Consider the following 25,362-nt stretch of genomic DNA (forward strand, 5'->3'; position numbering starts at 1 on the left):
TCTTTAAAGAATTAGAGAGATAAATTCAACTGATTAATATAATATATATCAATGTAGGATAAAAATGTGCTAAGAAAAATAAGGTATATTGACCAGGAGCGGTGGCTCACGCCTGTAATCTCAACACTTTGGGAAGCTGAGGAGGCACAATTACTTGAGCCCAGGAATTCGAGACCAACATGGGCAACATGGCGAAACCTCATCTCTACAACAAATGAAAAAATTAACCAGGTGTGGTGTTGTGCACACCTATAGTTCTAGCTATTCGGGAGGCTGAGCAGGGAGGATTGCTTGAGCCCAAGAAGTTGAGGCTGCAGTGAGCTGTGATCACACCACTGCATTCCAGCCTAAGCGACTGAGACCCAGTCTCAAAAAAACGGAGAGTATGTTCAATGTATTCTCATGGCCAAAGGGCTAAAGTTTGAGTCTCCCCTTTATATTTGGTTTTGTTTTGGATGAGAAATAAGGCCAGTAGTGTGCTGATAAATGTTTAATAACTGGCTTTTTGTGGGAAAAACCCTAGTTGATAGCATTTGCCAATTCGTATGGTTTAAATGCTCCCACCATGCAAACAACTTAAATGTTGTTAAGCTAAGTAAACTGCAGTATAGCCACTTGATGATATAGCTATTAAAAATATGCAAAACTGCCACCTGAGGTGTCATTAGAGTGTTGGGGATTAACGTGATTTTTGTTTTTATGGATTCCAAGCTATCAACATGTCAACTGGTTTGCAAAATTTCTGAAAATTTAACAATATGTGGTCTGGTATACCACTAGATGAAACATTCCTCTTTTGTTGTAATTATTTCTTCTAGTTGTAAGAGATTGTGAATGTGTGCTATTTTCTATGTCTCTTTTGGGAAGGTAATATGTTCATATTTCTAAAGGCCATTCACTTCCTCACTTCCTTGGGAGAAAACATTATATTGGTTTAAATTCATACACTTTCAGTGTTTCACATGGCAGAGTCACTTGAGGGCTGCTTTTAATGAGTTGTGCTTTGACACCAGCAACAAGGGTGGGTTATCCTAGTGGCCACAGCCTACAAATTTGTATTATCTCCTTATTTGCTTTCAGGCTTAAAAGCAAATAGGAGAAATGTGCTCACTTATTTTGTACAGTAAAATTAAATTCTGAGCAACTTAGGGACAATTATTATTTTCCTCCATTTATTTTTGGCTTTCTACCATCCCAGTTAGTCTCTACTAGAGCAGGATTAGAAAAGGCCAGTGACTTCATAACCTCAAGTAAGGGCCTGGTTCCCAGAGTCTTTAAACACATTCAAAATAAAATGACCTTGATGTTGTCTGGCCAGTGAACAGGAATTATTACCAACAAGATTCAATTTATATGGAAAAAGAAACACATTCATCATCTCTGCCTCTTTGCAGGAGGCACATTTATTCTCTCTCACTTTCCCTGCTTCCTTCCTTCTCACCCCCACCCCAAGGATATTCTGTGATTCATCATCATCATGGATTTTCCAAGCTTCTCATTCTGGGAATATTGTTCCTAAGTAATCTAGAACTTTATATTTGACACAAGTACTTAGGCAGCCTTTTTAAAAACCCAAGTTCCCTTTATCCCTTGGAAGACTGCTCATAAGCTGAAGTATTAGGAGAAACCATAGAGGATGTTAAATGATCCTTAAGTTAAAGGCTAATAAAAAATTATAGTAAGAATAATACTTCATATAATGAATTGCAGTTTCCAAAATAGGTTCATAGACCTTATCACATGTGATTCATTCTGCAGCTCTTTGAGATTGACAGAGCAGCTATTATCCCGTTTTTCAGGAGAAAAAGCTCAGGCTCAAAGAGGGTAGCCATGGGCTAAGATCAAACAGCTAGAAGGTGATTAAGATGACTCTGAGACCCACATCTTCTAAGTCCTCATTTGTGATCCTCCTCCCTTATCATGGGGTCAGCATTAGGGTTAGCTAAGCTAGGACACTCTTCTAGAACTTGAAGGGAATGTCAGAGAAGTAGATGAGGCTGTAGCACCTTATGTGTGGATGCTGAATGACAGCAGGAAATGTGACCATAAAGTGATGCAACTGATTAATGAGCACCTAAGAACTTCTGCATCCAGAGTGTCGTGCCCTTCAGAGTGCTGGCCTTGCAAAACTTCACACTCATCCCAGTGAGCTGCCATCACCTAGAATGTTTTCCAAAATGCCTGGCAAAGCTTCCACAAGTATGTTTTGTAAGCATGTTTTGTTGAGATATATCTTCATCTTTTCTGGAAATGACTTGAGCTTTGGAATGAGGAAACTGGTTGTCCCATGTGCTTGTGCAGAAGGAAGTTTCAGAAGTTGAATACCCAAAAACTGTGGAGCAGCTGCAGCTTCACCAGTATATTGACTAAGTAACTGCATTGAAAGAAGACCCTTATTTGTATATCTTAGTAATGCATGTTTAATTACAAATATTAACCATAGTGCAATGTCATTTTAATAGGAGTCAATATTTGTTGATACATTCTTGGTGCTGGGCAGTACACTGAACACTATTCAGGTTCTACCTTACTTAAATTTTACAGCTAACCCCGTGGAGTAGATAGTGCCATCATCCCTGTTTTGGAGATGAGGAAATAAGTGCAGCAAGGTTGAGTCACTTGCCCCATACCCACAGACAATAAGTAGCTGAGGTGGGATTTGAACTCAGGGAGTCTGACACTGGAACCTGTGTTCTTAACTGCTCTGTCACTTCTTAATACTCATGCTTCATATTTCATCATAAGTCAACATAAAATACACTTTTATGAAATTATTAAATCAAGAGATATGTTGGCATCAAAGTTATTTCTTATATCAAGACCCTTTTAGTATTATTTTATATGTAGATAGCATTTCCTGTGCTCACCTGGAAATTCATAGGCCATGACAAGAGGAGTGAAGGTGGCTTTGTTTGGGAGCTTGTATTTAGCTGGTGACGACTTGAAAGGAATCAGTCTAGCAAATGACTGAGAAGGATGAAGACTTCAGGTCAGAAAACACAACCCACCCATTTGCTCTTTTACAGGGCTTCTATAAGAGGACCCCAGACTACGTTCAGATTAGAGAATGGAAGAGGTCAGGCTGCTTCCCCGTCCCCATGGTCCACTCCACCTTCCTAATTGACCTCAGGAAGGAGGCCTCGGACAAGCTGACTTTCTACCCCCCACACCAGGACTACACCTGGACCTTTGATGACATCATTGTCTTTGCCTTCTCCAGCAGGCAAGCAGGTACCATTTGTCTTTGGTTGTAGTACCACCATGGAGACACAGCAAAATGACTAGCTCCTTTGTTTTGTGCATCTGATTTTTAAAAATACCCTCATATTTCGGATAGTGAGAGGCAATAAATCGTCTGCAGTAACCTTACCAGCACCCTCTATGTTGCTGTCCCTGGGAGCACCAATTACCAAGAGCCAGGGCTGGCCTCTACCCAGGAACCCACTCTGTTTTGGGTTGGAGGGACTGGTGGTGATGTTGGGAGTTATGGGAAGGTGATTGGTTCTCTATGGTGCTACTGCATTGATTTGTTTATCACAGAAGTCCATTTATTAATTAGGAAACTGTCACAGAGGCCTGAAACAACACTGGCAAAGATCCCAGACTTTAAAAATGGAAGTTTATTTCTTCTTGAAGAAGTCTGAGTTGCTATAGTGGCTTTGTTCCACAAAGTGTTCAGAGTCCCAGGCTTCTCACTCTCCACGAGGTACTGCCCTTAATTGTGGAGTCCCAGGTGTCTCACCACCACAGATGCGTTTCAGCCAGCAAGGCAGAAACAGCAGGGAGAACTCTCCCTGTCCCTTGAAGGGTGCAATCCAGAAGTTGAATGCAGCACTTCCATGCAAATCCCGTTAGCCAGAGCTTAGTCACAGGACAATAGCTCACTGTAAGGGAGGCTCAGAATGTCATCTTTATTCTCTGCATGCATGCACTGCAATTTTCACACTCCAGAAGAAGGAAAGAACAGATAAAGAGGCACCAAACAGTCTCGGCCTCAGTCCCTGTGGAAGGAGAAGCAAAGCGAGACTGAAGTCTTTTATGAACCACTGGGAAAGCATTTCTAGTGAGGCCTGTAGATTTTTGAGAAAGACAAGTCAACAGGAAGGAAAGTTATTTTTCTCATTTCACCCTACACTTGCTTCAGGAGGACACAATTCACAAGAGCAGTTCAACAGCAGGACACATGGCATCTAACAGAGCAAAGCTTTATTAGGATAATTCAGACTTTCCTGACAGAAGTTGGGTCCCATTATTAATGTGCCAGAAATGTGTCACTTAACTACTAGCACAAATAGGTTATAAACCAAGAAGATGGTGAATAAACTCAGTGTGGCCATATAACTGAGGGTGGAAAACATGGTGCAAAGATCTTCAGGCAGCTGAGAAAGTGGCTGGCAGATGAGAATGTTAATACAAATTCAAGCTACAGTTCACACATCAGATTCTCCTTAAAGCCATAGGTGTCCCATTCATCAGTTGTAGATTTGCTGAGAATGAGAATATTTGGTAGAAATGGATCAGGCTTATTTCCCCCTTGGCTGCTAGAGCAATTTAGACCCTTTGGCCAGGTGCAGGCATGTTGTAGCCCTTGTGTTTAGGCAAAAGCAATCTTCATATGATTTGAAGTTTTTTGCAAAGATTCCTATGTCAATGTTAATGGAACTTGCTTTTTTCATCTGGTCTGTGATTTGCTCTGACTTCCCCAGGATGGGAAACAAAGACAGAGCCATCTGAGTCCTTGAGTGCCAATCTCTTTCCTTCAGAGGCTGAAGCTAAGATGTCCCAAGAAAGTGAGATATTAACAATTACACGAATGGCACTGCCTAATAGAGTCCTCCTTTATAGTCACTGCACAAAGCATTATTATGACCCCATGCACTAAATTATGATGATACATTGTATGAAACCAATACCTAGATATTGGGGTGGGAAAAAGTGATTCAGGTTAAGCAGGAGTTTTTCAGCTCTGCCCTGTGCTTCGCCTGTTCACCAGGACTTTGTGTGCTGTTGGTCAGATTTTGCAAAGGCTTTTTTAGAACACTGAAAGCAGGTAGACACCCACAGTTGTTTGGTGACTCATTTGGGAAGAGGAGAAATAGAAAAGGAAAGAGAGAGATGAACTCCCAAGTGTTTCCTTCTGTTCCTGGCACTGTGTTAGTTGGGAGTTAAGATTTTTATGTGTGAAAACACAACTAATAGTCATGAAGCAGTGAAAGCTAAGGGCCAGATTGGCGGTTCAGACCATGAACAGGGCAGGAGTCAAGGCAGGAAAGATTCAGTCATTTTGGGGAAATGAAAGGTATTTCTTGACAACTGTGGATTTTAAGGTAATATTGTACTTATCTCTAAGTATTTTCCAGAGAAACGTGAATGAGCCTGGGAGTCATGTGCAGCCCGGGGCATGTCTCTAGGCTCTTCTTCCTTAGTTTTAAAGCAAAGCACCTTCCCTCTTTCTTCATGAAATATGATTGGTATTCTTTTGTTCTCACTCTTCTGAAGCTCCCTAGCTGTGTATCATCTATGTCCCAGGCAGGACCATCCAACCACAAACCTCGGTCCTAAATCTTTCACCCCAGACTCTAGCCATTGCGCCGTGTGGGTGATGAGTGAGGGGCAATCCAAGTGTGCTGGTGAGCGGGACTTGGCCACCCAGCTAGCCCAAGAAGAGAGCACATATGGTCACAGGTGAGTCTCTGTGACTGTAATGAGTCCAGGGTCAAGAGTTCACTTCCCATTGTGGCCCATGATCTGGTTTCTGAATTATGGCCACAGGAACGATCCTGGTGCCAGTCAGTCATCTTCCAAATGTCTGATGTGAGTCAAAAGAGGCAAGTGATATGGGCAATAGGCAGACAGATCCTGGACACCACTGGTAGTGGTCACATTTGTCCCCATGTGGAGGGATGGCAATCCCCTAGTGACTAATGGTCTTGGAACTGAGTTTCCAATTACCCGGTGGGTAGAAAGCACTTGGCATTGGCTCTTTAGGGACAAAGATTTGGCACTAATGACTTACTATGTGACCTTGGACAAGTGACAGTCTGAGTCTGATTTTTCATCACCAAAGATAGGGATAATTTTATCAATCTGCAATGTTAAGTTACTATGTGAGTACAAGAAAATGTTTTATATGTTTTGAAGAAAAACAAAGTCCTTCAAAATATAGTGTAATTCACTTTTCTTTTTCAAAAGAAAAATTGTCTTCCCCAGAAGCAGCTTTCACTGGGAGTGCAGACTCTTTCATAGACTTTATCTAATTATTAATACATTTTCTTTTATCAAACTGCCCGTGCACATGGTTGAAAGTATTCTTACAGTTCCCCATGGTTTATTAAGCAAAGAACAGTCCCTTGCACATCACCCTGCATCATTTCTGTCCTCCAGAAGGCAACCGCTGTTATCTCTTTTAAGTGATCATTTAGTATAATTTACATCCATGTTAAATAATATGCATACATTGCTACTTCTTGATTTTCTGGCTTCACCATAGGCATTATATATTGACTCTCCACTGTGGACAGTGAGGAGTTAGCTCTCTTTCTGCCTTTTGCCCTCTGCATGCAAACACATTCTTCTCAACACCCTGTTCTCCCAATGTCATTTCAAACAGATTGATGGTCAGTGTTCTTGTTGTAATCATGCAAGCTTAACTCCGAGCTTGGTCATTTATAGGCTATGATTAGTTTTCCTTTGCCATTAATTTTCTTTGGAGGCAATTCCTTTAATAATTACCATTTTTTTGCTAATTTTATTATTACTAGTATGATCAAAAACTAATCACTAATTACCTCAAACTCCTCTCAGAATGTTCAGATTTGTCAGATGTCCTTTTTTACATGTTTGTGAAGATGTCTGTCCTGGAGCCTTCTAATATATTCTAATCCGAGTGGTGCTGCACCTATCGACCTAAGACTTATTTCTCTTCTCTTATACACTGACTCTTCTGTTCGTGTTGTTTATAATCTTTCTTGCTGGTTATAATCGTCCTCCTCTTCTTCCTCTTCCTCCTCTTCCTTCCTTTCCTCCTCATCCTTCTCCCACATCATCCAGTAACTTTCTGAAAAAGTATGATGGCAAGTAGATATATTATGGTCTTGCATGTCTAAAAATGCCTTCCTTGTACCCTCACACTTGATGGATAGTTTGGATATGTATCATATCATTTTTTTATGGAAGCCTCAGAAAGTTAATTGGTAAAATGGTTTGCCTAATTAGGGTGGAGATGCAACTTTAATATCTTTTTCCTTCCATTTCCTGAATTCATTATGTCTTTACAAGAAGGTGCACTTTGAAGCTCCCTAGAAGCATTCATGTGGGCAAACAGCAGAGCTAATGAGTTTGCTCGGTGAAGGCAAGAGAAGGGACAGTGCTTGGTAGACCAACCTTGATTCAAGCCAGATTCCATAAAAGCAGGGAATAAAGGTTATTTTCTTTTCTCCTTCCTTTCTGTTAATTCCATGAGACAGCTTCACCTGATTTGACAGATGATGTAGCTGACTGGAGGAAATTTCATCTACACAAAATAGAGGAGTCCCTATGCAGAAAATTCTCTCTCCAGAAAACAGTGACGATTATCACAATTAACAAATCAGAGGCTTGGATACATGGACCAGAGGCTTGGATACATGGCGGACTCATCCTTTTCACTAAGCAGTCTTTTCATTGATCAGGAGTGTCAATTGCTGACCAATGATCTGTATAAGACCATCCTGATTCCTATATTTCTAGCTGTCTGGTTAAACACAGATGCCTTATAACTGTACAAGTTATCAGGTGGGGCTATGAAGACCAATTTGAATATGAGAACGGTATTGCATGTTTCTGGTATTGTCACACTACAGGTTCTTAAAAGGACATTCTGAAATGCAGACTCTTTTGTCTCTATATGAACTGATTTTGGAAGTTTCATATCTGTTGGTTGGCTCCAAATCCATGCCTGCTAAGGGAAGCAATAAAACCAAGGAGAATCTTGGAGAATTTTAAATTTCCTTTGTTTTTTCGTTTTTTGTTCTATGTATGCCTAGATTTAGCTTTAATAATCTGTCAGCGTTACAGAATTTTCCTGTTTGCTTTCATATCAGATGTGGATTTCATTCCTCATTTTCTCGTTATTTCCTGTAGGTGGATTACAGTGTTCCATTCTGCTCTCTGGAATGGGAATTCCTTGCCTCCCTTTTGATCCTTTCATGCCTTTTGTGTTCATTCCAGGCCACGAGTTTGGTTTTTCTTCAGAGAGAAAAAATCAATTTCCTCTAGGTTGAAGAATAGCCCAGTGTTTTTATTAGTCCCCAATGCTGTGTTTTACTTTTTGAATAAAGGAGCATTTTTTAGGTCTATAGACATACCTGAAACAACCACTCATGTAATTGCAATGTCAAACTCAGCATCAGACACAGTTCAGGTTCCTTCTCCTCACTTGTCACTCAGCAGTGTGTTTTCTGATTGTTGGCTTTGTCCCTCTCTCGGATCCTCAGGCATCCAGATGTACCTCTGCAACAGAGAGCACTATGGCTACCTGCCCATCCCCCTGAAGTCCCATCAGACACTGCAGGAAGACATCGAGAACCTCATCCATGTGCAGATTGAAGCAATGAGTGAGTGACCCAGGAGCGGGGGGGATGGCTGTCGTTCCATTGCCACAGTGACCATACCAGCCACTTCCCTTCTCTTCCAGGATTGGAATCTCACAGCCGTCAGTCTCCTCTGGCTGAATACATAGTTATTCATTTGTTCATTGTTTCCTAAACTTTTCCTATGGGAAATATGAATATGACAAGGTCTTTGCCTTCTGGGAGCTTCCCATCCTGGAAGAGAGCTGGGTACACAAGTCAATACTTTCCAAAAGATCTGATAAGTGCTATAACAGTGTTTTGTGGTGTGGACTTAAACCCTAACTTGGCTGCTTTCTAATTATATAACTTTGAGTAAATAATATCCTTAGTTGTAAAATGGAAATAATGAAAACTTTCAGGGTTTTTGGGCAGATTCATCATGATATATGTAAAAGGTCTAATACAGCCACAGTAATTATGATTTCAACTTAACAATAGCTTGTGATGTAACAGATACTACTGTTACATCATAAAGTGCTAAGCACTTTTTGTACATTGTTTCATTAATCCTTGCAACAACTCAATGAAGGGGTTTTATTATGCCCATATTAAAGATTAAAAATAATGAGATGTTGCCTTAAGTAACTTGCCCTAGAGAATTCTGCTAAACAAATGACAGATTGGGATTTGAACCCATCTTGCTATCTCCAAAGTTCATGTCCTTAAACACTATTGTTATTGCCTCTGGGTCTGGCATGATGCATGAATTGCTGTGCTCAGTCATCAGTAGCTATGCTTTTTATTATATGTGATGTACAATGGTAGCTAAAAGAGAAAGTAACCAATCCACCTAACCTAGGGGAAGATGTTGAAATGGCTTCCCAAAGTGGGGACTATTTTCTATTATTCATCAGTAGAGCATAGGAGGTATATATGTGGGCAGTGGAGGTTGTTAGGGAGGAACAGCAGGAACCGAGGCTAGAAAGTGGGCAGGAGCCCCGCCAAGAGGCTCTGATGTATAAGAAGGTATTTGGGCTTTAGCTGAAAGGATGGGCGCTCTCAAAAAGATTTTAGCACAGAAATGTCAGGTTGAATTTGGATTTAGAAAGGTCACTCTAGTGGTTAGAAAAGTGTAGGTGGAGCATGCATGGGATGCATGGGCAGTGGCTGCTGGTCTCAGACCAGAGGTGAAGAGACCACTTTGGACATTTCACGGCTACTGGGCAAAAGGTGGTGAAGACTTGACCTAGAGCAGTAGCAGTGGGAATGGAGAGGAAGGAACAGAAGCTTAGGACATAGTCTTGAAAGGACACAGCCAAGAGTTAATTGTAGGTGGATGAGCAAAAGGGAGGCACAGAGAAAACTCCGAAGTTGTGTCTTCAGTGTCTGGGGATGATTTTAGGAACTTTAAATGGAATAGGGCATGTAGAATAAAGGAGAGGTTTGAAAAGAGACCATGGCCGGCGTGGTGGCTCATGCCTGTAATCCCAGCACTTTGGGAGGCCGAGGCAGGTGGATCACCTGAGGTCAGGAGTTCAAAATCAGCCTGGCCAACATGGTGAAACCTGTCTCTACTAAAAATACAAAAATAAGCCGGGCATGGTGGTGCATGTCTGTAGTTCCAGTTACTCAGGAGGTTGAGGCAGGAGAATTGCTTGAACCCAGGAGGCGGAGGTTGCAGTGAGCCAAGATTGTGCCATTGCACTCCAGCCTGAGTGACAGAGTGAGACTCCATCTCAAAAAAAAAAAAGAAAGAAAAGAAAAGAGAAACCATGAGTTTATTTTTAGATTCATTGAGTTATCTATGAGTATCTGCTTCCCACTCCCTTGCTACTACACTATAAATTCCTTTTTCATCATGTTAGTCTCAGGACCTAGCACATTGTCTGTCACCTGGTAGATGCCTAGTAAATATTTGTTAAATGACTGAATGACTGATGACAAAATGATGGAATAAGAAGCTGGTTCACTGTGACAGTATTTCTTGAACCAGCCCTCAGTAATCTCCTTTGTGAATTTCTTTAATACATACTTTTTCTGCCACTTTCCCTATGTTCTAGGCCCTAAAGGATATGGATGGCATCTTATTGCTTTGAATCCCAAGCACTTAGCACAGTGCATGGCATGTAGTTGTTACGAAAAAAATATCTGCTGAATGCATGAACAAATAAACAAATGAATGAATGAAAACTGTATTGACAAGAGCACTGAAACCAAAGCCAGAATAATGGGCTTGAACTTAGACACTGTCACTTATGAAGAGAGAATCAGATTTCAGGACTTTCGTTTCTTCATCTATAGAGTGATTTTGCAATGTTGAGAGGAGCAAACAAAAGAATATATCAACTCTATAAAATAGTGAGGTGCTGCTATTATTATGACTCCTTTTAGCTCTCGATAAAGTGCTGTCCCTTATTATCCCTGTTTCATGGCTCTTGGTCTTGACTCCCAAGTAGGGAGAGTCTCTCTGAGCTCAGAGAGAGGCCAACCAGACCTTATGTTCTCTTGTTTTCTTCCACAGGGCTGAGAGTGTAAGTTCTCAGTATACAGAAATACACATGTCATCAATAAAGATTTTAATGATTGCAAATTACAAATATGCACACTACCATGCTAGCCAGGTAGAGTTCATTTGAGAAGAACCTGTAAATTATAACTTTCATCATTGATCTTCCAACGCATGCCACCTCTAGTGCTAAGCACTTTACATATCACATTTTATTTTATTCTTATACTTGCCTCCTTTTCTGAACTTTAAAAATATAGAGCATAATCGGAATAAGAAAATGTTGGAAAAATCAAATTTTGAAGGGTATAATGCAGAAATATGGCCTAGAGGTCCATGTAAGATTAATAAAAAGTTGGCAATGACAAAATCCTGTCAGTCAAGTATCCTTCTCTAGTAAAAGATTAACTAGTTGTTAAAACTACTTTGCATAGTGCCTGGAACCCAATGAGCAGCAAATAAATGGCTGCTAATAGTGTTGTTAGACTGTACTGATTGAAGAATAGGAATGGGGTGTCCAATATTTTGACTTCCCTGAACCACATTGGAAGAAGAAAGATTGTCTTGGGCCATACATAAAATATACTAACACAACAATAGCTGATGAGCTTAAAAAAAAAAAAAATCACAAAAAGAATCACATAGTGTTTTAAGAAAGTTTGCAAATTTGTATTGGGTCACATTCAGAGCAATCCTGGGCCACATGTGGCCGGCAGGCCACGGTTAAACAAGCTTGCATTAATACATGCATTTTATTTATGAGCAAACATAGAATGCCTGTAATGTATGTGTCTTCTATGAAGGTACTGGGGATTCAAAACATTTTATGATCAATTCTCTGTTTTCAGGTACTTATGATTTAATAGGAGAAACAGACAGATGTTTAAAAAAAAAAACACTCAGAATGCAGTATAGCATTTTGAGAAAGGAGAAAATATCAAAGAAATAGGAATTTGGGATAGAGAGAGATTGCTACGGCCTGTGTGATCCAGGAGATCCTCAAGTCCTAATGGTTCTTAAGCTAAGCCTGGGTAGAAGTGTAAAATTTAAACAAGAGGAGTGGTATGGTGAGGACTCTACAGGCAGAGGAAACAGACCAAGAAAAGACAAAGTATTCTCACTCTGAAGGAGAGCTGACTTAAAACAGTAGGCAGAAATAAAGTTTGAGAGGGTGGGGTGGCTTCATTGTTGTGGTCCTTGAATGCTCAGATCAAGAAGAATGGCCATCTTAAGGAACCAGTGAAGGTGTTAGAAGAGATAATCAGGCTGTAAGGATTTATTCAACACATACCGTACCCCGCAGATTGTTCAAGATGCTGGCATACAGCAGTGAACAAAACAGGCAGAAACCCTGCCATCAGGGAGCTTATATTCTAACACAGAGAGTTAGACAACAGACAAAATATCCGGGAAGCAGCCACATGAATATTTGGGTGAAGAATGTCCCAAGTAGAAAGAATAGCACATGTGAAGACTGTTAGACAGGAAAAGCTTGGGGGTGTTCCAGGGACAAAAGGCCAGCGTGATTGGGGTATAAAGAATGAGTTGGGTCAAGGGAGATGGAGTAATGGGAGAAGAAATGTCCAGATCCCACCGAACATTCTGGCCATGGTAAGGAATTTAGATTTTACTCCAAGAGTAATGGGAATCCCTGGAAGACGGGGGGTTGGCCTGATGTGACTTGTGCATTTAGAAGGATCATTTGGGCTATGGTGAGGATACCAGAGTGTAGGGGACCAGTACACTCTGGTGAGACATGATGGTGATTGGGACGTGAACGATAGCAAGGAGGTGATTAGAAACAAATTGAGGATATATTTTGGTGGTGGAGCCAATAGGACATACAGAGACCTGAATGTAGTCCATGACGGAAAGAAAGGAATCAAGAATGAGTCCAGGATTTTAGCCTGATATGCCATTTACTGAGATGGGAAAGACTTTGTAGAAAAAGACTCAGGGGTGGGGAGGTAGTTTTCGTCACGTAAGCTTAAGATATTTATTAGGCATCTAAATAGAAAAGCCAGAAGATAGTTGGATATATGAGTCTGGAGTTCAGGGAAGAAACTCCAGCTAGAGACAGACATTTGAGAATCATCGGCATCGGAAGGATATTTGAAGCCATGGAACAGTGTGAACTCATGCAGTAAAAGAACACAGGACGAGAAGAGGACAGATCCCTGGGGAAGAAAAACAGCCAGAGAGCTGGGAGGAAAAATTGAGAAGTGTTTCAAGACGGAGCCAAGATGCTGCTGAGAAGCCAAGGAAAATGAGGATAAAGAATTGGTCATTGGTGCTGTCAAGACAGAGGTCTGTGATGACCTTGATAAGGGTCACTTCAGTGCAATGATGAGGACACAAATCCATTCAAGTGGACTGAAGAGAAGCCAATGGGGAGATGAGAAAGCTGAATCTTGATGGGATGGGGAATGGAGAAATCAGATGGAGGCTGTTGGAGGTGGGAGGTCAAGGGAAATATTTTTCTGGTTGGGTTGGGTTTGTCTGTTTGCACTGTTTTTTTTTTAAAAAAAATAGAAATATAACAGTATGTTTGTATGCTAATCACAAGGATCCAATATATAAGGAGATCTTGATGATGTAGAAGAGAAGGTAATTGTAAGGTGAAAACAAGAGGGTTTTTATCCTTGGTTGCAGCCCAGGACAATATTGGAGCGGCTATACTAGATAGACATTTCATCTACTGTGGCAGATAGGATGGCAGAATGTATCGATACACATGCAGTTTGGTTTGTGGACTTGAGGTGGATTGAAAAAGTAGATCTAATTTGATTTTGAATATTTTCTTTCTGAAGTATATAGGCCAGTCATGAGCTAGACAGAGATTTTGGAGATTTCAGGAGAGAGAAGGCATAAGATACAATCTCTCAAAGAGTGGGAAAATAAATTTACTACGAAAGGACAGTGACATCATTTGGTGGTGTCAAGTGCCAATTTGACATCTGTGATTGTAGCTCTGAAGTGACTCAGTCAGCACAATAGTGTGTGTTTCTAGCAGTAGTCCTTTTGGTGCTGAGTAAGTGGGCAACGAGTTTAACCAGGATTAGGGTTTTATCAGGCATCAGTGGATGAGAATTGAAAATCTTGTGAAGGGGATGGTCAGGAAGTTTCTGAGTTGCAGACTGGAGTTTTAGAAATCAGAATTGAAGAATTTGAGTGAGGTGAGGGAAGGGTTATGACGACAATGACTGACACTTATTAAAAGCACTGTACCCATCTCTTTTCATGTGATAACTCATTTAGTGCATTAGAAGTTGCACAGAGAATTTGGGGATGTGCTGCTTTTGGGAGATGAATGACAGGAGGCCAGATCTTGTAAAGATGTTAGATTTAAATGGTTTATAAAGCATGAGGAGATTACTCTTGCAAATTACAGCGTAAGGTGATAGGAAGGCTCAGGTACCTGCTCTCAGTATTGACATTTTGAGACAACAGTACCTCATGTAAAAATTACTAAGATAATTGGATTTGAAGTCAGAGTTCCAGCTCTGCCAGTAACTCAGTATTTGACCTTGGAGAAGTCTACATCTGGCTTGGTCTCAGTTTCTTTATTTGTAAAAAAAAAAAAAAAAAAAAAAAAAAAAAAAAAAAAAAAAAAAAACACCACCACAAAAAATTGAAGATAAAATTACATGGTGACTATGAAAATACCTAGCTACCTGTTAAACCCTTAAATGTAGCGTTGAGTGTGACTGTTAGTTATGGTTGAGAGCAGAGCTGTGCAGCAGAAGATTATTTTGACAACAGTGAGCATGATTAATTAGAATAGGAAAGACTGAGAGCATGTTAGTGTTTGAAAAAAAATCAAAAACAGCCCAGACACAGTGGGTAAGCACCCAAGCTAGGCTGCAACAATGGAAGAAGTTTAGGAGAAATTATAGAGAAGAAGCAGTGGAATTTGATCCAAGTACAATCTATCAGGTACTTTTCCAGACATGACTGGGCTTAAATGAGCTACTCTAGACCAAGCCCAGTTGCCTTGTTGGCTAATACCAGTGGCCACCAAGGACTAGCTCTGGGGATGATGTGGAATGGGAATTAAGAGCTCCAGTGCAGGAGTCAGACCTAGGTTCAAATACCAGCTCTATCAGCTCTGTGATCTTGGGCAAGTTATTTAATGTTTGTTACTTTGTCTATAAAAATTGAGACACTCATACATATCCCATGATACATGTGAACATTAAATATTTGTGATTAGGTATGTCAAGTATATATGTGACATATATATCACTCACAGAACCCAGAGTTCTGTGAGTGATAAGATCCCTGTAACAATGGCTGTAATTATTCACATTAGATCTTGAATCTTTCCCGAAAGCAATGAAGCCCGTTGTCCCAAGTGGCAGTACAGGGAAGGATTATTTCCAGGAAGGGATTTAATGAGAGATCAGATGAATTATGAATGATGGAGTCAGAAATGACTACAAACAGAAGCCAGGATATACCTAACCTTCAAGTCTGTTGTCAGCAAAGATACATCCTTCTCCCCACAGACTAAGTTTCTTAGGTGACTCACTGTATCACTTCCTGTTTTCCTCTATGGCTTACTGCTGTCTTCAGTGGCAAAACCCAAGCACACTTCTCTGATATTTTTGCTCAGTGATGACTTTCGGGAGCCAACCACTTGTGGCTTTTTTTGCAACACTTGTCCTGTGAATGCAATGACTGCCTGTGTTTGATGGAAACAAAGTTGCTAAAAGTAGTCTCTTTGGCTGAAATGTTAAAGCCACACAGGCCATGTGAGTCCAAAGGAGACCAGCAGCCTAGAATGGGTAACTCAAAATGTAACGTCCTCCCAAGTCTCAGGCCCCAGGAGAGAGAGCGAGACAGCTCCTCAGACAATGTCATGAACAGGAGGAAGCTGGTACATTAAGCTTCTTTCTCTTAAAAACCTAACCCCGTACATGGTGGACCCTCCCTGTTGATTTTAAAAGAAACTTATAAGGAGTGGAATGGAGCAGAAAGGACCAGAATATTCTGGGCTGCTGTTAGGAAGACAAACACATGCGCTGCATATGCACAGAAACATGACTGTGTCAAGTTTGAAGTAATAAGACCAGCTCTTGTGTTTGGCCTAAGAACTCTGTCTCACTATGTTCTAGAATTTCACATCATTCGCCAATAAGTAAAATTGGATGTCAGGATTTCTCTATAACATTTCAGTGAAGTTAAACAGATCATACCCTTTGGACAGTATCTCAGGATGGGCAAAGTTATGCTGGAATATAAAAATCTGATTGGCATCATACAACAATGGCTTATTTCTTGCTATCCAAGTCTGCAGATCTGGTGTCTTTCCTGGGAGCTGCCCTCCATGTGTTGATGCTCCACGTTCCAGGCTGCTTCCAATTTGCAGCTGCTCTATATCCACACATGCCTCTACGAGCACTGTGGTGGGACCAGGGGCAGGGTCAGGGGAGCTCTTGGAGAGTGGAGCAGCAGCATTATACCGTAAACTTTCCCCAGAAAGTCATATAGCCCTGAGTAACTTCAAGGGCAAGAGAGTGTATTCCTCTCCTGTGCCTGGAATAGAGGGGAACAGATACGTTACAGTAGTCATGGCCATCACCCATAGTTCTTTCAACAACCCAGTTACCAGCTCTCATTTTAAATTTTCTTTGTATTATCCCTTCAAGGAAAATCAAATGAGGACTTTGAATTTGTAGAATACTAAACATTCTTCAAGGCCTTTTCAGGTTTCTTAACCAATATTACTTCCAACGTTTAAAATACACAGTTTGCAAAGGAAGCTTTTTTAGAGTATCAAATAAATAAAATTGTCATTATTGGAGAAGTAGTGTCGCTCCCAGCTGGAATCTTCCCATTAGATGAGGGCCAGCTCTCCGTGGTTAGATCCTGTTAAAGCAAAGGACCTTTTGCGCACCCACGGCTAAACCTGCCCAGGTGGGATAAAAATAGTCCAACACTTTGACAATTTTAAATGTAGAGAAAAAAGTATTTTTCAGTAAAAATTCTAGCCTATTTCTGAGCTTTTTCAATAGCTAAGAGTTGTTGGGCATTTACCATGTTAAAGTGATGAGTGTTTTGCAGCAGGTCTCATTTAAATTTTATAACACAGATAAACTTCTATTATCCCAATTTTACACCCAAGAAATGAGCTTAAAGAGGCCCCCTACCTCTCCTACTCCTTCACAAACCAAAGTTTGGACCCAGATCATCCAACTCTGGAGCACTTCCTCTTCACCATTATCCTAAACTGCCTCCCAAATATTCTTGAAATAAGTCTTAAGGGAAGTGGAGCAAATGTTGCAATTTCCATATAAACAAATGCTCTTGAAACCAGTGCCCTGACCAGCAGGGTTCCTGTGTGGTTACTCAGTCCTGGAGAACTGCTACCATTGTCCCCTGCCTATATTTCCAAGTTGTATTCCAGCCCTAGAGATCAGGCATGCGGATGGAATTCTGATTTCTGACCCTTTCATTAACAAAGCACTCTGCATGTTTCTTGTGTCTTCCAGTTGACCGTCCTCCAATGGAACCCTCCAAGTATGTCTCACTTGTCCCTAAATATCCAGACAAGATGGGATTTGATGAGGTAGGAAAGGTGTCTATATGTGTGTGCACGTGCATGCGTGTGCAGGCTTATGTGTTCATTTTGGAACACAAGCCTGAGCTTGTATCTGAGAGCCAGCAAGATTGGCTTGGCTGTTGAAATGGCTCTGAGGTCTTGGGGAAACTGCTTGGTTTTTGTTGTTCCTTAGTTTCCTTATCTTAAAAAAGGGAGGATCATGATAAAAGGTAGTTAATCATTTACTCAGAAGGAAGTTACCATTTAGTAATGAAAGTGAATTTGATATTTTCTAGGAGCAGATACTGTGATATTTTTAATCAACCTTTTTATCAAAGTTCAAGAGTAAGTTAGAGAGGATACATGTTTTAGATATGGAGGACTTTAACTTTATTCTGCCACATCTGAGCAAGTGGAAACTATTCTGGGACTTTCTGTGCTTTCTTTTCTTCCTACTATTCTTCCATGGAAAAAGGTTGGAGAGCGGGGCTGAGAGGACAAAGAAAGAAAAAAAACATATTTGTTCTAAAATTCTGCCTTTCAGCGGCAAGAACTTCCTAATAATATTCTAAGGGTAGTATTTGTTATTAAGTTTTAGTTGTATAAAGAATGAAGCAGCAATATTAAGAGGTACCCCTCCTGGTAATATGCATAACAGATACTTGGCAGGGATTGTGACTCCACGTCACCGTCTCTCTCATGGGTCTCTCCAGTAGCTGCTGAACAGTATTCAGAAGGAGCTTTGTGGTCTAGAAGCTAGGGCAGTGCATCAGGAGTCCACAAACTGAGACCTCTTCCATGGACTCTGGATATGTAACAGATCAGGCTTTGAGCTTGGTGCTCATTGCCACTGCTTAATTGAAGGAAAATGCCTCGTTTATCACATGGTAACATATACATACATGTCCCCAGAGTACAGCCTCCTCAAAGGGATTTGACGCTAGAACTGGGAGTTGAGATTTCTTCCCTAAAACTGATTTGGAACTATACTTTAGGAATGGGGAAAGAGTATTTCATGAATATTAAATGGGGAAGAGTTAACAGCTACTATGCTGTTTCCACAGAGGGCAGAATGAGAAGAGACGAGCCACATGTAGTAGAGAGGAGTAAGACTCATTTGCAAATAGTTTTCAAAAATGATCAGAACTACAGAGAAGGTTGTCCCACACCCATCGTGGACCAGCTTCCACATATTACTGTAGCTTTCCTTCCTCACACCTCTCTCTCGGTTCCCTAGGTGAAAGGACCCATGTCCTTACATAGATTCATTTTTCCTCCTAAAAACATTCCTATGAGGACAAAACCAAAGCAAATAAAATAAGACAAAACCAGGATCTTCCAGTTCTGGTCTTCTTTGGGCAGGACACGGTATAAAGACTGGGTCACTCCTAGAGCCCTTCAGGAGAAGGCCAACTCCGTGAAGTGGCACAGGCTTGGAGACTCTACTTTCCTGAGTCTGGGGTTAGTCACCTCTCTGTATGGAACAGAGATAGCATGGTAGAAAAAGGGCTTTTCAGGGACTTTTCTATCCTCCTCGGACTCTGTGACCTCATTGGTGGTGTCTGGGCTGCATTTGGCTGTGAGACTCTTTTCTCTGTTTACTGTTCACTAAGTATGAGCGAGCCGTCTGTGTTTTTACTTCGTGGCTACAGTTTTATTGCACTTGTCCTGGCAGGGACTGGAACTGGATTGTTATTTACTAAAAGTCTTCCCAGACTGGAGGTCTCTGGTTTGGGGGACCTTTTTGGATTTATTTCTGTTGATTTTTTGTTCTGTTTTGTTTTTGTTCTCCTAGAGTGACCTCAGGTGGCTTCATGTTTATACCTGAGAAAATGCCCTTTCCTTTCTATATCTGGAAAATTAGGGGATGAGGCATGACCCATCACAGTATGATTCTGACTAAAAGAACACAACCCGTTAAGTTATAAAGTCCCAAGTAATAAGACAAATACAGTCACCACAGAAAATGATGTTTTTTACAAAATAATTACCCAGTTAGGTAAACAAGGAAGGTAGTAAAATTAGGATGCACTTAATCTACTTGGCCCCAAATCAGGTGGACAGTTTCTTCAAAGAGAACATCTTGCTCCTACATCAGTTTCTATGCCCAGGGATCTATAAACGGATAGAAATGAGAATATTTTGCAAGGAAGGGTTGAAATTTTAGTTAGTGTAGCTTTTAATTCCAGCAAAACATAGATTTATGACTGCGTTCAGAATGACCATGTGAACCAAACCTTAACACAGTACAATCTGAACTCCAGACTGGTTCTAAGACAATGTTTCTCCTTTATTCTGGCTATAGCAGAAAGCCAAATTTATTATAAACCACCTATCTTAGACATTTTAATCTGTACTGAATTTGAAAGATGAGTTTGTTCACCCCCCTATTTTTATAGAACTGGATCCAGAAACATTAATGTCTTCTTCAAAGTCATCCAAATGGTTAGTCAGGATGAAGTCAACACCACCTGACTTATTTCTATAGGTTTCTGCTTTACCATGCTATGTGTCATCATCATTTCTCACTGATGGTTAAAGTCATTAGTTTAACATTTAAAATGAGTTTCTTACTGCTTATAGCAAAAGGACCTTATTAAAACATTGATTTACCTGTAATGGCATTCACAAAGTTTTAGATACTTCTATGGTTCATTAAATCTGGGAATAGTGAGGACATCCTCATTATCTGTAACTCTTGTTGTCCTTGTCGAAAATGAGTTGACTGTAAATGTGTGCACTTATTTCTGGTTCTCTATTCGGTTCCATTGGTCTATGTGTTGTCGGTTCTTATGCCGGTACCATGCTGTTTTGGTTACTATAACTTTGTAGCATATTTTGAAGGTAGGTAGCGTGCTCCCTCGAGCCTTGTTCTTTTTGCTCACGACAGCTTTGGCTATTCAGGGTCTTTTGTGGTTCCATGAAAATTGTAAGATTGTTTTTCTGTTTCTATGAAAAATGTCATTTGTATTTTGGTAGGGATTGCATTGAATCTGTTTATCACTTTTGATAGTATGGACATTTTAGCAATGTTAATTATTGCAATCCATGAACATGGGATATCTTTCTATTTTCAGTGTCCTTCCATTTCTTTCATCAGTGTTTTATAGTTTTCATTATAAAGATCTTTACCTTCTTTGGTTAAATTTATTCCTAAGTATTATTAAATTTTTTTGTAGCTATTGTAAATCAGATTGCTTTTTCTATTTCTTTTTCAAATTGTTTGTTGTTAGCGTATATAAATGCTAATGATTTTTATGTGTTGACTTTGTATCTTGTAACTTTACTGAAGTTGTTTATCAATCCTAATGGTTTTTTGGTGGAGTCTTTAGGTTTTTCTAAACACAGGATCATGTTGTCCTTTGACTTCTTTTTTTTTTTTATTTTTTTTTATTTTTTTTGAGACGGAGTCTCACTGCGTCACCCAGGCTGGAGTGCAGTGGCCGGATCTCAGCTCACTGCAAGCTCTGCCTCCCGGGTTCACGCCATTCTCCTGCCTCAGCCTCCTGCGTAGCTGGGACTAGGCGCCTGCCACCTCGGCCGGCTAGTTTTTTGTATTTTTTAGTAGAGACGGGGTTTCACTGGGTTAGCCAGGATGATCTCGATCTCCTGACCTCGTGATCCGCCCGTCTCGGCCTCCCAAAGTGCTGAGATTACAGGCTTGAGCCACCGCGCCCAGCGTCCTTCGACTTCTTAAAGAGTTTTTTAAAGTTTCCTATTTCAAGAGAAGGGAGAACATATTTATCAATGAACATCAGAGAAACAAAGAGAGTTAAGTCACTACAAAGAGTTGAGTTTTGAAAATAATTCAATTTGAATTAATATCATTTACCTTAAACACTGATACGAGATAGAAATGAATTTTCACCACAGTTCTTCCTATCCTTTCCACTCCTTCTTCTATCTAAAACATTTACTAAACTTTTCAAATAGCCTAAAAGAAGACTTGAGTAATTTATGTGTCTTTTCCCTTTTTCTTCTTGTATTAGATTTTCATGATAAACCTCAAACGCAGAAAGGACAGGCGGGACCGGATGCTGCGCACACTGTATGAGCAGGAGATTGAGGTCAAGATTGTCGAAGCTGTGGATGGAAAGTGAGTGGGTTTCTTCTCCCATTGCAGATGTGATTGGAGTGGGGATGTGCCTTCTCTGACAGACAGTTAGTCCTGGGTGGGGCTATAAGTCTCTTTGGTCATTAGAGGATAGTCATGTTTTTAAAATGGCCACCTACAGTAGCATTTAAGTTGATTTCATCCTGTAGAGCAGGCCTGAAATTCCCTCACCAGCCAGTGGTCTTTGGTCTTCATTACACTGAAGGCTTACATTGGATGTGATTGTCCCGTCTCTGGGGGTTCTTGCAACAGTTGTAGTGGTTTTCAGCTTTCTGTAGTGTAACAGAAGGAATGTGTTCAGAATTGTGTTCAGAGCTGAATTAGAGCATAAAGTGCTAAAACTTGGGCAACCTGAAGAAAATGGATGGAAAAATGCATAAAGGTCTACATTTCCTGTTGCATGAGATGCCTGCTACAATCTTCCTGGACCGATCATAGTGGCCACTTTTCCTGGAAATATGGCAGGAAAGTAACACAGGGAACCTAGTTAGATCCCTTCTTTGTGTTTTATTTTGTTTGGCTTTGCCCTTTTATTTGACACCCTAAACTATTTCTAAGCATAGAATTTTATAAAATGTGCCTTTCCATGTTATATGTTGGTTTAGAATATCAGTAGCTTTGTTTTCTACTTGCATAAACCCAGCTGAGGAGTATGGCTAGCAGCTGTTGAAGTTCTTATGACTCCCTTAGAGAATCTCATCAGTGTTTCTCAAAGTGTGACCTGGACACTCACATCAGAGTCCCCAGGGATGGTTAAGGGGGCAGCTCCCCCAGTCCCATCTCAGACCTGCTGAATTATGCTCTCTGAGGCTAGACCCAGGATCTGCATTTAAGAAGCCTCAGGTGATTCTTGGGTAGGATTGCCACATAAAATACTGAATAGCCAGTTAAATTTGTCCCAGACATCACATGGGGCTTGGTTATACTAAAAAATTATTCATTATTTATCTAAGACTTAAATTTGACTGAATGTTTTGTGTTTTTCACTTCCTAAATCTGTCAGCCCTATTCTTGGGTGTAGTAGAGTTTAGGAACCACTGCTTCAAATACCTCCAAGAGCCTCAATCCCATTCATAGACCACATGGACCAGGGAAACTAGTTGAGTAGTGAGAGTTCTTTATATAACCTGGATGCAAGTCCTTTATCAGATATGTAATTGTCAAATATTTTCTTTAACTTTATGCATTATAGATTGTCACACTTTCATGATGATGTACATTGAAGCAAAAGAGTTTTTCATTTTGATGAAATCCAGTTTATTTTTTGTTCTTGTTGCTAGTAATTTTGGTGTCATACCTAAGAATCCATTGTCAATTTCAAAGCTATGAAGATTTACTTCATGAAGTTTTCTTCTGAGAGTTCTACAGTTTTATCTATTACATTTAGGTCTTTGATCTGTGTTGAGTAAATTTTTGTGTATGGCATGAGGCAGGGATCCACATTCATTCTTTTACACATGGTTATCCATTTGTCCCTTCACCATTTGTTAAAAAGACTTCCTTTCCCTCGTAGAATTGTCTTGGCACCATTGTAAAAAATCAGTTGCCCATAAATGTAAGGGTTTATTTGAACTCTCAGTTTTATTTGATTAATCTATATGTCTATCCTTATTCCAGTACTATACTGTCTTGATGACTGTAGCTTTGTATGTAAGAAGTACGAGTCCTTCAATTTTGTTATTCTTTTTCAAGTTTGTCTTAGCTATTCTGGGTCCCTTACATTTCCATGTGAACTTTAGAATTAGCTTGTCAAGTTCCACAAAAAAAGAAAACAGCAGCTGGGGTTTTGATAGGAATTGCATTGAGTCTGTACATCAACTGGGAGAATATTTCCATGTTAACAATATGAAGTCTTCTGATTCATGATCATGGAGTGTCTTTTTACTATTTAGATCTTCTTTAGTTCTTTGAATGATGTTTTGTCATTTTCAGTATACAAATCTTGCATTTATTTTGTTAAATATACTCCTAAGTATTTTACTCTTTTGGTGCTATGGTACATGAAACTGTTTCCTTAGTTCTATTTTCAGATTGTTTATTGCTAAATGAATATGAATACAATTGATTTTTGTATATTGATCCTGTATCCTGCAACCTTACTGAGCTCTTTTATCTGTTCTAATAGTACTTTTTCTTTTGTGTATGTGTATTCCTTAGGATCTTCTACATATAAGACCATGTAACATGCAAGTAGAGATAGTGTTATATGTTCCTTTCAAACCTGGATACCATTTATTTCTTCTTCATGTCTAACTGCTTTTGCTAGATCATCAAGTACAAAGTTGACAGAACTGGTGAGACGAGAGTTTCTTGATTTGTTCCTGATCTTAGAGGGAAGGCATTCAGTCTGTCACTGCTAAGTATGATGTTAACTGTGGGTTTTTCACAGATGGCCTTTACTGGGTTGAGGAAGGTCCCTTTTAGTCCTATTTTGTTTAGTATTTTTATTATAGAAGGGTGTTGGATTTTATCAAATGGTTTGTCTGTGTCTATTAAGATGAACATGTGACTTTTGCCTGTTAATATGGTATGTTACTTTGATTGGTTTTCACATGTTAAACTAAACTTGCAACCTTGGGATGATCCTGGGACCCATTTGGTCATGCTGTGTAATTCCTTTTGTAAATTGCTGGATTCTGTTGCTAGTATTTGCTTGAAGATTTCCACATCTATATTAATAACTGAAATTGGTCTGCAGTTTTCTTATAATGTTTTTGGTTTTGTATCAAAATAATATTGGCTTCATAAAATCAGCTAGGATGTGTTCCCTCCTCCTCTTTTTTTTTTTGGAAGTTTGTGAAGGATTCATGTCAACAATTTTTAAACGTTTGGCAGAAACCCCTAGTGAAGCCATCTGGTTCTAGGCTTTTCTTTGTGGAAAATTTTTTTATTACTAATTAAACTTCTTTACTTGTTATAGGTATATTTATACTTTCTGTTTCTTCTTGAGTCAATTTTGGTAGTTTGTACCTTTCTATCAATTTGTCCATTTCATCTAGGTTATCTAATTTTTTGCCATACAATTGTTCATAGTATTATCATATAATCTTTTTTACTTTCATAAGGTCGGTAGGGATAACCCCTCTTTCATTCTTGACTTTAATAGTATGAGTTTACTCTATTTTTTTTTTTTTTTTTTTGAGACGGAGTCTTGCTCCGTTACCCAGGCTGGAGTGCAGTGGCGCCATCTCAGCTCACTGCAAGCTCCGCCTCCTAGGTTCACGCTATTCTCCTGCCTCAGCTTCCTGAGTAGCTGGGACTACAGGCGCCTGCCACCACGCCTGGCTAATTTTTTGTATTTTTAGTAGAGACAGGGTTTCACCATGTTAGCCAGGATGGTCTCGATTTCCTGATCTCCTGACCTCAAGATCAACTTTTGTTGATCTTTTCAGAGGACTGACTTTTGGTTTTGTTGATTTTCTCTATTGTTTTTCTATTCTCTAGTTCATTTATTTCTACTGTAGCCTTCATTATTTTCTTCCTCCTGCTTGCTTTGGGTTTAATTTTTTCTTTATCTAGTTTCTTAAAGTGGATGGGAGGATTATTTATTTGAGATATACTATTTTACTATAGACATTGACAGGTGTAACTATATCTCCGAGTACTATGTTAGGTGTATCCCATAAGTTTTGGTATGCTGTGTTTT

At 39.9% G+C, this 25,362-nt stretch overlaps 1 protein-coding gene across 1 annotated transcript in view; it reads left to right on the forward strand.

The window, feature by feature from the left end:
- The window catches only part of COLGALT2 (collagen beta(1-O)galactosyltransferase 2), a 102,597-nt gene that overhangs the window by 65,816 nt on the left and 11,419 nt on the right, over positions 1-25,362 (forward strand). The window contains exons 5-8 of the mRNA XM_007989209.3: positions 3,027-3,231; positions 8,475-8,594; positions 17,553-17,629; positions 21,592-21,698. Of these exons, the coding sequence (XP_007987400.3) occupies positions 3,027-3,231; positions 8,475-8,594; positions 17,553-17,629; positions 21,592-21,698 (509 nt within the window). The remainder of the gene's footprint in view (positions 1-3,026; positions 3,232-8,474; positions 8,595-17,552; positions 17,630-21,591; positions 21,699-25,362) is intronic.

Source organism: Chlorocebus sabaeus, chromosome 25, assembly GCF_047675955.1.
Source record: "Chlorocebus sabaeus isolate Y175 chromosome 25, mChlSab1.0.hap1, whole genome shotgun sequence".
Lineage (NCBI taxonomy): Eukaryota > Metazoa > Chordata > Mammalia > Primates > Cercopithecidae > Chlorocebus > Chlorocebus sabaeus.